This window comes from Nerophis ophidion, linkage group LG14, assembly GCF_033978795.1.
Source record: "Nerophis ophidion isolate RoL-2023_Sa linkage group LG14, RoL_Noph_v1.0, whole genome shotgun sequence".
Classification (NCBI taxonomy): Eukaryota; Metazoa; Chordata; class Actinopteri; order Syngnathiformes; family Syngnathidae; genus Nerophis; species Nerophis ophidion.
In genome coordinates, this window is record NC_084624.1 from 6,334,000 (window position 1) to 6,352,395 (window position 18,396).

General features: G+C 39.6%; 1 protein-coding gene across 1 annotated transcript in view; it reads right to left on the reverse strand.

Moving 5' to 3' along the window:
* Positions 1-18,396, reverse strand: part of LOC133568030 (collagen alpha-1(XI) chain-like) — a 100,500-nt gene that overhangs the window by 68,916 nt on the left and 13,188 nt on the right. Inside the window, 6 exon segments of the mRNA XM_061919723.1 lie at positions 1,659-1,703; positions 1,780-1,833; positions 2,669-2,713; positions 2,792-2,845; positions 6,348-6,392; positions 14,599-14,652. Of these exon segments, the coding sequence (XP_061775707.1) occupies positions 1,659-1,703; positions 1,780-1,833; positions 2,669-2,713; positions 2,792-2,845; positions 6,348-6,392; positions 14,599-14,652 (297 nt within the window).

An 18,396-nucleotide genomic window follows, 5' to 3' on the forward strand; every position in this document is an offset into this window, starting at 1 on the left:
AATTGTACGGAATAAGTACTGTACTGTGCAATCTACTAATAAAAGCTTCAATCAATCAATAAAACACTGGATAAATCAGTGCTGATCGACAGTGACCTCTGGTGGCCATATGGAGAAAAACAAAAAAATCGCCCCAGGAGGAGAATTTTATATCTATGTTACTCTACTGACATCTAGTGGTTGAAAATCAGAGTGCAATTTTGTTTTGAATTCAAGAGAAAGACTTGAGTCTTCACAATTCCAGGAACATTCTATGTTAATTAATGTAAAAAAAAAAGTCTGGTTTAAAGGGAGATTAAATGTAATCATTGGGTGCTAAAAATTTAAGCCGAACATAAAAAATAATCTGTTTCATGTTTAATTATTGTTACGGTTTCTATGAAATTACCGTGTTTCCTTGAATTGCCGCAGGGCCTGCCTTGAATTACTGCCTTCGCCAAAAAAAAAAAAATAGCGCATGCTGAGTATTACCGCCTGGTCAAACTCGTGACATTTTCCCTGTCATCATTTTCAAAATGGAGGAGGCTGATTTCAATACCGGTAATTTTAAATCGCATAAAGGGAAGAAGATTAAGAGCTATTCAGTAGGATTTAAGGTCCAAGCTTACCTCACACAATTTTTTTTTACTGCATGCCTTTGGTAAGTGCCGGAGTCAGAAGAGGTTTTAAAATAATTAGTGCATGCTTACTTTAAGTCTCACCTTAAAACTCATCTGTATACTCTAGCCTTTAAATAGACCTCCTTTTTAGACCAGTTGATCTGCCGCTTCTTTTCTTTTTTCTCCTATGTCCCCCCCATGGATGAAGTACTAGCTGTCCAGAGTCGAGACCCAGGATGGACCGCTCGTCGGGACCCAGAATGGACCGCTCGCCTGTGTATCGGTTGCTGATCCGCCTCCGCTTGGGATGGTTTCCTGTGGACGGGACTCTGGCTGCTGTCTTGGATCCGCTTTGAACTGAACTCTCGCGGCTGTGTTGGAGCCACTATGGATTGAACTTTCACAGTATCATGCTAGACCCGCTCGACATCCATTGCTTTCGGTCACCTAGAGGGGGGGGGGGGGGGGGTTGCCCACATCTGAGGTCTTCTCCAAGGTTTCTCATAGTCAGCATTGTCACTGGCATCCCACTGGGTGTGAGTTTTCCTTGCCCTTTTGTGGGTTTTTCCGAGGATGTTGTAGTCGTAATGATTTGTGCAGTCCTTTGAGACATTTGTGATTTGGGCCTATATAAATAAACATTGATTGATTGATTGATTGATTTTAACGCAAACCTTTGGTAAGCGCAGGAGTGAGAATAGGTTTAAATTAATTAGCGCCCTGTCGGCAATTCAAGGAAATACGGTAGGCGAAATTGTGGAAATGTTCTCTCCCGTTTCTGAGAACTTTCTGAAACAAGACACCGGACAAGAATGTCGAGGAATATCAAACCATCAATCATAACGCAAACCCTTATATTACGTGTAGGAAAACAAACCCTTAAGCTATATTCTCCGCAAAGTGGCCAGTTTTATTTAGAGAGTGAATTCAAGTTTTTGTAAAGGATATCAGTCTTCAAATGTGGTTAACGTTGTGAAAGAAATATATGATCATTATATTTTGGTAGAGTGGTTGTTATGGTTAGTGGTGGTCTCCACTGATGTGTTTCTGAATGTTTACCTTTTCTCCCTTGCCACCTTTCAGACCACGGATTCCTTCTGCTCCCTGGACAAAATGGCAAAAAAAAAAACGTGAAGCCAATGTGGGGACTTAGTGCGTTGGCAGCAGGGTCGGTTCTCACTTTGACGCCACGAGGACCGGGGTAGCCGATGGAGCCCATAGGTCCGGGAAAACCCTAAAGAAGACAAAATGATCGGTTATCAAAGCACGGGGGGAATGTTTGTTTGATATATTTCCATTGATTTCCAAGAACTCCACGGTGGATCGTCAAGTTTGGAACAATATAAATGGGGAAGAAAGAGATTTATAGGGACAAGTTAAGCAGGTTATACATAATAACACTTTGTTATTATGCATAACCTAACAATAAATCCTTATAGTTCTGTTTTTGCACTCCTTTGCTTCACTGCCAGTTCTCCCAATCCGTTCTAAGTATGATTACTGCCTAGTAATAAGTGACAAAGTACAGATTATTTAAACAATTATTTTCTATCAATTGCTGGAGATTGGAAGTTCAGTTCAGTTTATTTTCAGTCGAACAAAAAACATATTCAAACATGGATCACGATTCAAAAATGACTGAAACAGACAGAAGCAAAAAAGCTTATATGCCCAACATAACATTTTTTTACATTCAATTAAGTTACCTTTTCTAATAATTTTGTAATACAAAAAGAAATAGTCATTCAGCATTTACATATAATTGGCCCTTTAACAAATAATACAAAAATATGTACTTACACACATGCACTTTTTTTTGTAAATAGATCAAACATACATACCTTCTAAATACAACATTTAACCAAACAAACAGACATTTCTAGTTCACCTAACTTTTTAAAATACATCGTGACATGTTCTTTTTGGAAATTAAATACTGAGTCACTCATTTTTATTTCTTTACCAACAAAATTCCACGAATTAACACCGAGAACAACGAATCTTGCTTTTGGTAGAAGTCAAAAAACAAATGTCCGTTGTGTACTGTTGGCAGTTTTTCGGACACTTACGCTTGCTCCTTTCTCGCCTGCGGGACCCTCTTTACCTGGGTGACCCTATTAGCAAACACATTGTTAGGTTTGAGTATTTTTTTATGGACATTTTGGACATTTTGAGGAGGATTTGAAACTTACAGGAGGCCCGTCAGCACCCCCAAGTCCGGCCAACCCTTGTTTACCTTGAGGTCCCTACATGGAAGAGAAAGTTGGGGCTTTAGAAATGTCTGGGAATATATATATTTGATCAAATAAATTGGAAACTGTACGTAAATATACTCAAGACAAAGATGGCAAATTAAAAACTCTGTATATCAAAAGACTCGTAACATGTTATATATGTCATTATTGTGGTCACGTTCTGTTTTGTTTTGGATTCATTGGGCACTCTTGTTTGTTTTGTAACCATGCCATCCCATCAGTTTTCACCTGTTATGTGTTCACGACTCACGCACCTGATCTGTCTGGACTCACGCACCTGTCATCACTGCACCTATTTAAGCCTGTAGTTGCCAGGCAGTCAGCCTGGCGACATGGGCACTCTTGTTTGTTTTGTCACTATGCCATCCCATCAGTTTTCACCTGTTATGTGTTCACAACTCACGCACCTGATTTGTCTGGACTCGAACACCTGTCATCACTGCACCTATTTAAGCCTGTATTTGCCAGGCAGTCAGCCTGGCAACATGGGCACTCTTGTTTGTTTTGTCACTATGCCATCCCATCAGTTTTCACCTGTTATGTGTTCACGAGTCATGCACCTGATTTGTCTGGACTCACGCACCTGTCATCACTGCACCTATTTAAGCCTGTAGTTGCCAGGCAGTCAGCCTGGCGACATGGGCACTCTTGTTTGTTTTGTCACTATGCCATCCCATCAGTTTTCACCTGTTATGTGTTCACGACTCACACACCTGATTTGTCTGGACTCGAACACCTGTCATCACTGCACCTATTTAAGCCTGTAGTTGCCAGGCAGTCAGCCTGGCGACATGGGCACTCTTGTTTGTTTTGTCACTATGCCATCCCATCAGTTTTCACCTGTTATGTGTTCACGAGTCACGCACCTGATTTGTCTGGACTCACGCACCTGTCATCACTGCAGCCATTTAAGCCTGTAGTTGCCAGGCAGTCAGCCTGGCGACATGGGCACTCTTGTTTGTTTTGTCACTATGCCATCCCATCAGTTTTCACCTGTTATGTGTTCACGACTCACGCACCTGATTTGTCTGGACTCACGCACCTGTCATCACTGCACCTATTTAAGCCTGTTGTTGCCAGGCAGTCAGCCTGGCGACATGGGCACTCTTGTTTGTTTTGTCACCATGCCATCCCATCAGTTTTCACCTGTTATGTGTTCACGACTCACGCACCTGTCATCACTGCACCCATTTAAGCCTGTAGTTGCCAGGCAGTCAGCCTGGCGACATCACCCTCTACGCACCCTTGCTCCATGCTGATGATCCATGCTCTTTTCTCGTTCCCCGTAAGTTTTGTTATTCATGCCATAGTTTACAAGTTTTGTTTTATGTCCATAGTTTACATTGTGGTAATAGTTTTGTCTCATAGCCAAGTTTTGTACCTCCTCTGAGAGCGCCTTTTGTTTATACCCTTTGTTTTAATATTAAAAGATGGCATTACCTTCACACCATGTCCGGTGCACCATGGGAAAACAAACCTCACCATAGTCCTAGTCATGACAATATAATTCTTTCGAACTCCCATATCTTAATTGTGTTGAAATCTGGGGTAAGAATTACTAATAAAACTTCAACTCTATGTTCTTACTTCAAAAGAAAGCGATTGGAATTGTAAATTAGGCGGATTATCATGACCGTACCAATGCTCTGTTTACTAAATTAAAAACATTAAAACTGCTTATTTGAAGCCGAAACGACAAACGGCCTCAGAGGAGTTAATGTTTGAAAAAAAAAAGCAACATTTTTTTAGCCAACTTTTGTATTGAACTGGGAATAGCAAACTTCCTGTTGATTTTAGCCGGGGGGTCTCACTGGATGGAATATAGGTCAAACTGAGACCTACGCAGTGGTTTTTGTTTCATGTTTCTACGACATTCCTACTGGAAGTTACAGACAGTTTTGTCCGTGTTTTTTTCCTAAAGGGGGCGCTAGAGCGCTATTATGAGTTTTGGGGTGTGGTTTTTTGATTAGATCGCAATTTTTGCCAGTCCTGATTTTGAAGCATGTTGAGGGGGTCAATTTACCGGTCGATCTACGTTCCCATCCTCACCTGTGGTCATGAGCTTTGGGTCATGACCGAAAGGATAAGATCACGGGTACAAGCGGCCAAAATGAGTTTCCAGGTCTCTCCCTTAGAGATAGGGTGAGAAGCTCTGCCATCCGGGAGGAACTCAAAGTAAAGTCCTCCACATGGAGAGGAACCAGATGAGGTGGTTCGGGCATCTGGTCAGGATGCCACCCGAACGCCTCCCTAGGGAGGTGTTTAGGGCACATCCAACCGGTAGGAGGCCACGGGAAAGACCCAGGACATGTTGGGAAGACTATGTCTCCCGGCTGGCCTGGGAACGCCTGGGGATCCCCCGGGAAGAGCTAGACGAAGTGGCTGGGGAGAGGGAAGTCTGGGCTTCCCTGCTTAGGCTGCTGCCCCCGCGACCCGACCTCGGATAAGCGGAAGAAGACGGATGGAATAAAGGCCTACTGAAATGAGATTTTCTTATTTTAAACGGGAATAGCAGGTCCATTCTATGTGTCATACTTGATCATTTCGCGATATTGCCATATTTTTGCTGAAAGGATTTAGTAGAGAACATGGACGCTAATAAAAAAGCCTTGCCTATACCGGAAGTAGCAGACGATGTGCGCATAAACGTCACGGGTTGTGGAGCTCCTCACATCTCAACATTGTTTACAATCATGGCCACCAGCAGCGAGAGCGATTCAGACCGAGAAAACCAAAATTCCCCCATTAATTTGAGCGAGAATGACAGATTCGTGGATGAGGAAAGTCAGAGTGAAGGACTAGATGGATGGATGGATGGATAAGGGGGTCAAATTACAGTTCAAAAGAGGCGGCGGTATAATAATAAAGAATAATAATAATAATGAAAACTTAGATATTCAACAGGGTCCTCTGTCCCTAAGGGACATCGGTCCCGAATTAGCTAACCTCAATGAACCCAAAAATACCTTAAAATAAGTACATTCTCACTAATAACAAGTGCACTTTTCTTGGTGGAAACATTTTTTAGACCTTTTTGCTCATTTTCTGATTTGCCATCCAAATCCTAATCCCCTTAATTCCCCCCAAAATGGATTAACTCGCTATAATATAAAGACAATATAACATACATCCATAAACGTGGATGCATATGCAAAAGTGCAATATATTTATCTGTACAGTCATCTATTTATTTATATCTGCACCTTATTGCTCTTTTAATCCTGATGAGCTGATGCAACAAAATGTTCTTATCTGTACTGCATGTTCAAATTGGAATAACAATAAAATCTGAGTCTAATATTGAGTCTAAATCAACTGATTGCACAAGTAACTACACAACACAAACACAACAAAATCTGCACAACGCTGCCACCGTCACACGAGTGCGGTGTTGGAGCGTCCGCACGGCAGCACATCTGGACAAGCGCTTCAAACTGTTGGGGAGGAAAAGATGTGGAGCGGCAGTCGAAAAATTCTGCCTTATTATACTTACTTTTTCTCCCGGAGGACCGATTGGACCTTGAGGCCCGATAAGACCCTGGAATAGGAGGCAGAAGAGGAGAAAAGTCAGTTATTGCTGCACACACACACACATACACACACCAAGTTGTTGTTCGTGACTTGTGGGGACCTCTCTTTCTACAGCTTGTGGAGGCATAAATAAAATAAGGTAAAATGTCCACTGCCCAGTTAGCTCATACACGTCTTTAAATCTCTGGAATGATGAAGTAATGTGCTGATCAGACTTACTGGGGACCCTGGGGGAAAAAGAGTTAATTTGGTTCATGGGGACCAAATTTAAATCATTTTGCATAAGACACACACATTTGTTCGGGACTACTGAGGACCATCAAAAAAAAAATATAAAAGTTCAAATTAAATATGACATGATCATCGGAATACAGCACTAAAGCTGTCCTCTTATAGGACATTTCTGCGGGGGGGCCATTTTGATATTTTTCATTTTCAAACCATAACAAAATATATGGATTTTTTTTTTTTAATCCTTAGGGATCCTGGGGACTGGGTCTCAGTCACTAAAATAATAAAAATAAGTCAAATTATTATTATTTTTTTTAATTTAATGCTTACAGTAAATCTCTGTATCAACTTGATGTTGATATAAAGTAAAACAAATAAGGTTTTATGCCTTTTCTGGCAAAGACAACTTTGTTTTTTTTTATAGTAAAACTGAAATATGAAGTATTGAGATGGATGGATGGATGGATGGATGATAGATAGATAGATAGATAGATAGATAGATAGATGGATAGATGGATAGATGGATAGATGGATAGATAGATGGATAGATAGATGGATAGATAGATGGATAGATAGATAGTACTTTATTGAAAGATCAAAAATGCAGGACACCATTGATTTTAATTACTTAATATTTTTGAGTAATCACAGTGAAAAGTTCAATAAAATCCTACTAAATATATTTGAGATCCGAAAGGTTCCCCACTCATAAAGTGATGCATTTTTATTAGTTTTTTTTAAAACTTTTAACACTTAAATTTCAAGATCAACTTCCGATATATCTGTGGATTTGAAGTTTGAACTATTATTTTGTTTGTTTTATGCTCTTTTGTCAAAACTTTGATGTTTTTATGTGGCAACCCCACAACATATGCAATATTTTTTAGATGGATAGATCGATAGATAGTACTTTATTGAATCCTTCAAAGATAAAAAATGCAGGACACCATTGATTTTAATTATTTAATAATTTTGAGTAATCACAGTGAAAAGTTCAATAAAATCCTACTAAATATATTTGAGATCGAAAGGTTCCCCGCTCATAAAGTGATGCATTTTTATTAGTTTTTTTTAACTTTCTACACTTAAATTTCAAGATCAACTTCCGATATATCTGTCGATTTTAAGTTTGAACTATTATTTTATTTGTTTTATGCTCTTTTGTCAAAACTTTGATGTTATGTGGCAACCCCACAACATATGCAATATTTTTTAGATAGATAGATAGATGGATAGATAGATAGATAGATAGATAGATAGATAGATAGATAGATAGATAGATAGATAGATAGATAGATAGATAGATAGATAGATAGATAGATAGATAGATAGATAGATAGATAGATAGATAGATAGATAGATAGATAGATAGATAGATAGATGGATAGTACTTTATTGAATCCTTCAAAGATCAAAAATGCAGGACACCATTGATTTTAATTATTTAATATTTTTCAGTAATCACAGTGAAAAGTTCAATAAAATCCTACTAAATATATTTGAGATCCGAAAAATTCCCCGCTCATAAAGTGATGCATTTTTATTAGTTTTTTTTTTTTTTACTTTTAACACTTAAATTTCATTATCAACTTCCGATACATCTGTCGATTTGAAGTTTGAACTATTATTTTGTTTGTTTTATGCTCTTTTGTCAAAACTTTGATGTTTTTATGTGGCAACCCCACAACATATGCAATATTTTTTTCCACATAAAACATTTTTAAGTGATCATTTTTAAGTAATAATTCATTATAACAGATTTTTTTGTCCTTTTTTTTTGGAGCAATGGAAAAAAAGAAAATAAGGACAAAAGGAAAAAAAAATGTATTTTATTTTTTATTTTTGCAATACTATCAATTTTGCAATTTTTGCAGAATGTGTGGAAAAAAAACTGTCTGCATGGCAGCTTTTTATAATGTTTTTATTTTTTTTTTATTTTTGCAATACTATCAATTTTGCAATTTTTGCAGAATGTGTGGCGGGCCGGTAAACGATTAGCTGCGGGCCACAAATGGCCCCCGGGCCGCACTTTGGACACCCCTGGATTAAATGTTAAAGCAAATCCTGTATCTTCTGTGACATTAGGGAAAACTGCTATTTAGCAGCAATGAAGTTGTCTGCAACTCCAACTATCATATATAGAAGAATGGAAAATTCTGAATGTGAATCATACTTTAAGGTAATAATGTTTCATAATCATGCAGTATGAAATTGTCATCCTAAGGAACACTAAAAAAAGCTTTAAAAAAAAAAAATCTTAAAAATCACTTAGGCATCTTCAGAATGGATCTGACTATCATTTAAAAAGGTTTCCCTTTAGGGCAGATCTGGGCAAATTAAGGGGAACACACGCGGCCCGTTAAGCTTTTCAATCTAGCCATAGATCTTTAAAGGGGAACATTATCACAATTTCAGAAGGGTTAAAACCAATAAAAATCAGTTCCCAGTGGCTTATTTTATTTTTCGAAGTTTTTTTTCAAAATTTTACCCATCATGGAATATCCCGAAAAAAGGCTTTAAAGTGCCTGATTTTCGCTATCTGTAAATCCACCCGTCCTGTGATGTCACATAGTGACGCCAATACAAACAAACATGGCGGATAGAACAGCAAGATACAGCGACATTAGCTCGGATTATGACTCGGATTTCAGCGGTTTAAGCGATTCAACAGATTACGCACGTATTGAAACGCATGGTTGGAGTGTGGAGGCAAATAGCGAAAACGAAATTGAAGGACAAACTGAAGCTATTGAGCGAATAGCTATTGAAGCTATTCGGCGATCGCCTTCTAACCGACGACTGCATCTTTTGACCACTGGGGCAACTTAAATCCCTCGATTGGTATGTGTTTGTTTGGCATTAAATGTGCATGGAGGGAAAGGCTGGATGCAAATATAGCTACAAATGTACATACAGCTAGCCTAAAGAGCATGTTAGCATCGATTAGCTGGCAGTCATTCCGTGATTGAATATGTCTGATTAGCACATAAGTCAATAACATCAACTAAAGTCACCTTTGTGATTTCGTCGACTTTATCGTTGGAAAAGCATCTGCGACAAACGAGATACTTTCGCATCTTTTGACTTTTTATTGTTTTTAACCCTTTTGAAATTGTGATAATGTTCCCCTTTGATCTTTTAACGTCCGCACTGTTTTTCTTTTCATTGTCTGCATTTTAAGTTTGCTTTTATTTTCTTTCATTTCACTTTGTTGTCTTTTTAAGCACTTTATGAGTCTGCCTTGTGTATGAAAAGTGCAATACAAATAAAGTTGCCTTGCCTTAATGAATAATCAGATACATCAGATTGTAGGTGGGTTTATTTTGTACCCTTCGCGTTCATATTTCCCTATTGTGTTTCGCTTGATTGTAAAATATGTCGATGGAAAGGGGGTCAATATTCAGTGTTTTATCCTTCATAGAAAAATGTAAAATCCCATCACGTTTTTTAAGGCGGTCCATCCATCTTCTTCCGCGTATCCGAGGTCGGGTCGCGGGGGCAGCAGCCTAAGCAGGGAAACCCAGACTTCCCTCTCCCCAGCCACTTCGTCTAGCTCTCCCCGGGGGATCCCCAGGCGTTCCCAGGCCAGCCGGGAGACGTAGTCTTCCCAACGTGTCCTGGGTCTTCCCCGTGGGCTCCTACCGGTCGGACGTGCCCTAAACACCTCACTAGGGAGGCGTTCGGGTGGCATCCTGACCAGATGCCCGAACCACCGCATCTGGCTCCTCTCCATGTGGAGGAGCAGCGGCTTTACTTTGAGTTCCTCCCGGATGGCAGAGATTCTCGCCCTATCTCTAAGGGAGAGACCCAAACTAATTTGGGCCGCTTGTACCCGTGATCTTATCCTTTCGGTCATGACCCAAAGCTCATGACCATAGGTGAGGATGGGAACGTAGATCGACCGGTAAATTGAGAGCTTTGCCTTCCGACTCAGCTCCTTCACCACAACGGATCGATACAACGTCCGCATTACTGAAGACGCCGCACCATCGATCTCACCATTCACTCTTCCCCCACTCGTGAACCAGACTCCCAGGTACTTGAACTCCTCCACTTGGGGCAGGGGCTCCCCCTCCCCAACCCGGAGATGGCACTCCACCCTTTTCCGGGCGGTCGGTCATAACGTTTTTAGCATTCAGATATCATTGTGAGGTTTTGTATTAATGTTCCTAAAAATAGATGTACCGGCCCCCCAGACATATTTTTTTCTCTACATGTTGCCCTCGAGTCAAAACAATTGCTTTAGGGGGACCTGTTTTTTTTGGTCCCCATACCGTCAGATGTCCCTTAAAAAGGTGTAAACAGAGCGATGTCTTCATTAAGGGGAACACACACACACACACACACACACACACACATTAGGCTTGTTACCGAGTTGATATGAAAAGCCAACCTTGTGTAAAAGCAAGAGAGCACATGTCAAGTGCGCTGGAAAAGTCTGCTTCCCAGTTTTAAATTTGCTTATTTTGTTACGTCTACGACTTTATTGCTTCCACATTTGCAGGCGAGGCCACTTAGCGCTGCTTACTCAGACACGCTCAGCCGCCCGTGCAAATGGTCTTTTATTTTTTTCCTGCCGTCACTTTTTTTTATTTTTTTTTTTTTATTCCTGAGGCCCCCTATCCCGTCAAGCGTTTCGGAAACATATTTTACATTTTTCCATAAGGCCCCAATCAGCCTATAAGGAGGTTTATGCAAACCAGCACACAATCAAGAGCTATTTTTCCAGGGAAAAGTCAAACCTGACACCAGTGCAGGGGTCGGGATCCTTTTTGGTTTAGAGAGCCGCCGTAAAAAAGCCAAATATTTTCAAATCGATTTCTGTGAGAGCCATATCATCATTTTTTTTAACGCTGAATTACCACTAAATGCGTGCATTTTTAAGTAAGACCAACATTTTTAGAGAATAACAAGTAGGGATATCCGATATTATCGGCCGATTAATGCTTTAAAATGTAATATCGTAAATTATCGGTATTGGTTTCCAAATGACCAGTATCGGTTTCAAAAAGTAAAATGTATGACTTTACACGGACGTAGAGGGAAGTACAGAGCGCCAATAAACCTTAGAGGGACTATCATCTACGGCAGGGGTGCCCACACTTTTTCTGCAACCTCATTTATATATATCATTTATATTTATTTATTTATGAAAGAGACATTTTTGTAAACAAGTTAAATGTGTTTAATGATAATACAAGCATGTGTAACACATATAGATGTCTTTCTTTCACGAAGACAAGAATATAAGTTGGTGTATTACCTGATTCTGATGACTTGCATTGATTGGAATCAGACAGTAATGATGATAACGCCCACATTTTCAAATGGAGGAGAAAAAAAATGTTGTCCTCTCTGTACAATACCACATGAAAGTGGTTGGTTTTTGGCATCTAATTCATCCAGCTTCCATACACTTTACAAGAAAAACATTGGCGGCAAATTCCGTAGCTTGCTTGATTGACATTCACGGCACCCGAGGGTCTTGTGAGATGACGCTGGCTGCTGCCAGTTCATTATGATGAAAAAATGACAGAGAGGAAGGCGAGAAACACTTTTTATTTCAACAGACTCTCGCGCCGTCCCTTCCGTCAAAACTCTAAAGGCCGACTGCACATTTCCTATCTTCACAATAAAAGCCCTGCTTCATGCTGCCTGCGCTAACAAAATAAGAGTCTCGGAAAGCTGGCGTGCACAAGTGATGTGCACGCCAGCTTTCTGAGGGATCGCTTGTGCACGCCAGTTTTCCGAGACTCTGTATTTAGTTAGCGCAGGCAGCATGAAGCAGGGCTTTTATTGTGAAGATAGGAAATGTGCAGTCGGCCTTTAGAGTTTTGACGGAAGGGACGGCGCGAAAGTCTGTTGAAATAAAAAGTGTTTCTCGCCTTCCTCTCTGTCATTTTTTCATAATAATGAACTGGCAGCAGCCAGCGTCATCTCACAAGACCCTCGGGTGCCGTGAATGTCAATCAAGCAAGCTACGGAATTTGCCGCCAATGTTTTTCTTGTAAAGTGTATGGAAGCTGGATGAATTAGATGCCAAAAACCAACCACTTTCATGTGGTATTGTACAGAAAGGACAACTTTTTTTCCTCCTCCATTTGAAAATGTGGGCGTTATCATCATTACTGTCTGATTCCAATCAATGCAAGTCATCAGAATCAGGTAATACACCAACTTATATTCTTGTCTTCGTGAAAGAAAGACATCTATATGTGTTACACATGCTTGTATTATCATTAAACACATTTAACTTGTTTACAAAAACGTCTCTTTCATAAATAAATAAATATAAATGATATATATAAATGAGGTAGATCCCCTCGAGTTGGTCAATTGAAAAGTAGCTCGCCTGCAGAAAAAGTGTGGGCACCCCTGATCTACGGCTTTTTATGCACACACAAGTGAATGCAAGGCATACTTGGTCAACAGCCATACAGGTCACACTGAAGGTGGACGTATACACAACTTTAACACTGTTACAAATAAGTGAACCCACACTAAACAAGAATGACAAAAACACATTTCGGCAGAACATCCGCACGGTAACACAATTCCAAGTTGCTGTTTAGAGGCATGTTAAAAAAAAAATAATGCACTTTGTGACTTCAATAATAAATATGGCATTTTTTCCTTAACTTGAGTTGATTTATTTTGGAAAACCTTATTACATTGTTTAATGCATCCAGCGTGGCATCACAACAAAACTAGGCATAATAATGTGTTCATTCCACAACTGTATATATCAGTATCGGTTGATATCGGTAATTAAGAGTTGGACAATATCGGAATAACGGCAAAAAAGCCTTTATCGGACATCTCTAATAACAAGTCTATTATTCTTTCAAACAACGTTGTTATTCTGAAGCTAACCAATAATAAACAAAATACTTTTTTTACCATTAATGCGACATCTTGAATAGGTGCGGTAGAAAAACAGATGGCTGGATTAAAATTTTATTTTTAACACTGATTATCAGCGGGATTACTCATTACTTATCGTGTTAAGCAATGTCAGCTAAGATTTATCCGAGAGCCAGATGCTGTCATCAAAAGAGCCACATCTGGCTCGAGAGCCATAGGTTCCTTACCCCTGCACTAGTGGATATTTACCATGAATTGATTAACGTAGACCCCGACTTAAACAAGTTGAAAAACCTATTCGGGTGGTCAATTGTACGGAATATGTACTGTACTGTGCAATCTGCTAATAAAAGTTTCAAAGCTGCTCACACGGTCAATAAGGTGGCCACTTTGTTTGACAGACCAACTTAATGTGAATTATATTTATCCATGACAGCATTTTTGTTGTAAATTATGCAGTGTGTTAAAACCATGGTTGTTTTTACAAATGATGACAGATGTGAACAAGAGCATGCATTGTATGTGTTCTGATGTAAAGGAGAGGTGTCGTATTGTATATTAAGTATGTGTCCATGAAAGGGCGTTTTATGACTTTTCTCAATTTGATTCCTTGTTATGGTATGATTTTATTGTCATAATTATATCCCTTTATTTTAGGTAGCCAGGGACTGCAGATGGAAATTAGCTATTTCGCTATAATCCGGTACCGAACATATCTGTCTTTGATCTTAATGTTTCTGTGCATTGTCCCTTCTAATAAAAAAACTATAGAGGATTACTTCAGAGTGAAACATCCTTTCTGCAACACTCAAATGTCAGCATGTTAAAAGTGAACCACTTGTGTGTTTTGCCACAGTAGAGGGTCTAAAAAAAGGGGGGGGAGGGGGGGGGAGAAGGTTGGCGGAGATGGAGACGAAAAGTGCTTGTGCAGACATTTGATGGCGAAAACAGAAGCGCCGTTCACGGTTCACGCTCGCGGTCGTGAGCGCGAGGGATGGAATGCGAGCAGGAGAATAAAGAAGACATATCGGGAGTAGGATTTAAGACAGGAAGTGATGGTGTTGAGTTAGAAAACAGATCTGAGAGAAAACCAAAAAAAAAAAAGGATGGGAACTCACATGAGGACCTGGAAAACCCTGCTGCCCATGAGGCCCTGGCTCTCCTTGAGGACCCTGCAATGTAGAAGAGCGTCATTCATATTTTCATTGTCCATGTTTATGTAATAGTGTGATGTTGTTGTGCTATATTATGAACTAGACTAGGGGTCGGCAACCTTTAAAACTCAAAGAGCCATTTTGACTCATTCCACAAAATAAAGAAAACAATGGGAGCCACAAAACTCTATTGAAATTTGAAATGAAATAACACTGCATAGAGTTATTTTTGCTTTGTGTTATGTATAAACCGGGGGTCTCAGACACCTTAATATGAAAATGTAATGATAGTGGGGCTCGCAAGTTTTTTATGAATGCCGCTTGACAGCATCACACTTGCCAACCATCCCGAATATTCCAAGACTACCGAATGTCAGGTCAACCATTCTCGCGAATGTTTGCAGAATTTCCCTCGATTAACAATAATAAGGGAAACCTATGGTTACACTGAAGGTTGTTATATAAACAACTTTAACACTCTTACTAATATGCGCCTCACTGTGAACCCACACGAAAAAAGAATGACAAACACATTTTGGGAGAACATCGGCACTGTAACAACATAAACACAAAAGAAAAAAATACCCAGAATCCCATGCATTCCACACTTCTTGGCCACATTATACACGCCCCCCACCTCTTGTGAGTCGGTTGAGGTGGGCAGGGTTGGAGGGGGCGGGGTTTGGTGCTGTCACGCCAAATTTCTTCCCCCCTACAAAAACCTTCACCCCCCCGGAAGAAATTTGGCGTGACAGCCCATATAATGCTTGAAGGACCTCAATAAGATAGATAGATAGTAGATAGATAGTAATTTATTGATTCCTTCAGGTGAGTTCCTTCAGGAAAATTTAAATTCCAGCAGCAGTGTACACAGTTGAGATCAATTTAAAAAAAGTAAATAATGGGGGTTTAAATGGAAACAAAGTAGATAAATATTACAATAAGAATACAAAATAAAAAGCAACAATGGGAATAAAATTATAACAGTAAAATATGAATATAACAAGACAAAGTAGGCAGTAGTAATAAGGGGGGGAAGGACCTTAAGGTAGCCCATACAGCTGCCTGTTTTAAAATCATTATAATTGGCTGATTGTCATTGGTGAAAAATAACGGTGAGGAAAAAATAGTATTCCAGCATGCTAACCTTTCAAGCTATTTTTGCTTCGCTAATTTTGCAGCTGCAACCCTTAACGGTGAGGAAAAAATATTAGTATTCCAGCATGCTAACCTTTGAAGCTATTTTTGCTTCGGTAATTTTGCAGCTGTAACCCTTAACGGTGAGGAAAAAATATTAGTATTCCAGCATGCTAACCTTTCGAGCTATTTTTGCTTCGCTAATTTTGCAGCTGTAACCCTTAACGGTGAGGAGAAAATATTAGTATTCCAGCATGCTAACCTTTCAAGCTATTTTTGCTTCGCTAATTTTGCAGCTGTAACCCTTAACGGTGAGGAAAAAATATTAGTATTCTAGCATGCTAACCTTTCAAGCTATTTCTGCCTCGCTAATTTTGCAGCTGTAACCCTTAACGGTGAGGAAAACATATTAGTATTCCAGCATGCTAACCTTTCAAGCTATTTTTCCTTCGCTAATTTTGCAGCTGTAACCCTTAACGGTGAGGAAAAAATATTAGTATTCCAGCATGCTAACCTTTCAAGCTATTTTTGCTTCGCTAATTTTGCAGCTGTAACCCTTAACGGTGAGGAAAAAAATATTATTATTCCAGCATGCTAACCTTTCGAGCTATTTTTGCTTCGCTAATTTTGCAGCTGCAACCCTTAACAGTGAGGAAAAAATATTAGTAACCCATACAGCTGCCTGTTTTAAAATCATTATAATTGGCTGATTGTCATTGGTGAAAAATAACGGTGAGGAAAAAATATTAGTATTCCAGCATGCTAACCTTTCAAGCTATTTTTTCTTCGCTAATTTTGCAGCTGCAACCCTTAACGGTGAGGAAAAAAATATTAGTATTCCAGCATGCTAACCTTTCAAGCTATTTTTGCTTCGCTAATTTTGCAGCTGTAACCCTTAACGGTGAGGAAAAAATATTAGTATTCCAGCATGCTAACCTTTCAAGCTATTTTTGCGTCGCTAATTTTGCAGCTGTAACCCTTAACGGTGAGGAAAAAATATTAGTATTCCAGCATGCTAACCTTTCAAGTTATTTTTGCTTCGCTAATTTTGCAGCTGTAACCCTTAACGGTGAGGAAAAAAATATTAGTATTCCAGCATGCTAACCTTTCGAGCTATTTTTGCTTCGCTAATTTTGCAGCTGCAACCCTTAACGGTGAGGAAAAAATATTAGTAACCCATACAGCTGCCTGTTTTAAAATCATTATAATTGGCTGATTGTCATTGGTGAAAAATAACGGTGAGGAAAAAATAGTATTCCAGCATGCTAACCTTTCAAGCTATTTTTGCTTCGCTAATTTTGCAGCTGCAACCCTTAACGGTGAGGAAAAAATATTAGTATTCCAGCATGCTAACCTTTGAAGCTATTTTTGCTTCGCTAATTTTGCAGCTGTAACCCTTAACGGTGAGGAGAAAATATTAGTATTCCAGCATGCTAACCTTTCAAGCTATTTTTGCTTCGCTAATTTTGCAGCAGTAACCCTTAACGGTGAGGAAAAAATATTAGAATTCCAGCATGCTAACCTTTCAAGCTATTTTTGCTTCGCTAATTTTGCAGCTGTAACCCTTAACGGTGAGGAAAAAAATATTAGTATTCCAGCATGCTAACCTTTCAAGCTATTTTTGCTTCGCTAATTTTGCAGCTGTAACCCTTAACGGTGAGGAAAAAAATATTAGTATTCCAGCATGCTAACCTTTCGAGCTATTGTTGCTCTGCTAATTTTGCAGCTGTAACCCTTTATGGTGAGGAAAAAATATTAGTATTCTAGCATACTAACCTTTCAAGCTATTTTTGCTTCGCTAATTTTGCAGCTGCAACCCTTAAGAGTCATATAACTTGGTTTGGTCACGCCCTTATTGGGGCCCTTCAGGCATTAGAGGGGCTGTCACGCCAAATTTCTTCCGGGGGGAAGATTTTTGTAGGGGGGAAGAAATTTGGCGTGACAGTGTTAATGTAGGGATGCATGGAATTCTGGGTATTTGTTCTTTTGTGTTTATGTTGTGTTACAGTGCCGATGTTCTCCCAAAATGTGTTTGTCATTCTTGTTTGGTGTGGGTTCACAGTGTGGCGCATATTGGTAAGAGTCTTAAAGTTGTTTATATTACAACCCTCAGTGTAACCTGTATGGCTGTCGACTAAGTATGCGTTGCAGTCGCTTTTCGTGTGTTAACAGAGGCTGAACATAAAATGACACGCAGATCGCGACATGTTGTAGAGGAGGTTAAAGACATTGCCATCACTGCACACACTCAGAATTGTAGTCCAGGTGAAAATTGGAGAATGTTATCCCGGGTGATTCCTGAGAGAGGCACTAAAATACGGAAACCTCACGGAATAATCGTTGGGGTCGGCAATTTAGCAGCTGAGCCACAACAGAGTGATCAAAGAGCCGCATGTGGCTCCGGAGCCGCGGGATTGCCGACCCCTGAACTAGACAGCGTTTTATATTTTCTTTTGAAGTATCGCTTTTATTTTATGAAGAACCGGATGTAGGGTGTAGGAAGTGTCCTTGCTGTTTTTTCGAGTGTGAAAGTAATAGTTCTACCCTGCTCCGTGTTTCTTCATATTGTAAATATTCTTCCCGAACGTTCCTAAATACTTTAAAAGTTAACACAATAATGTTGTG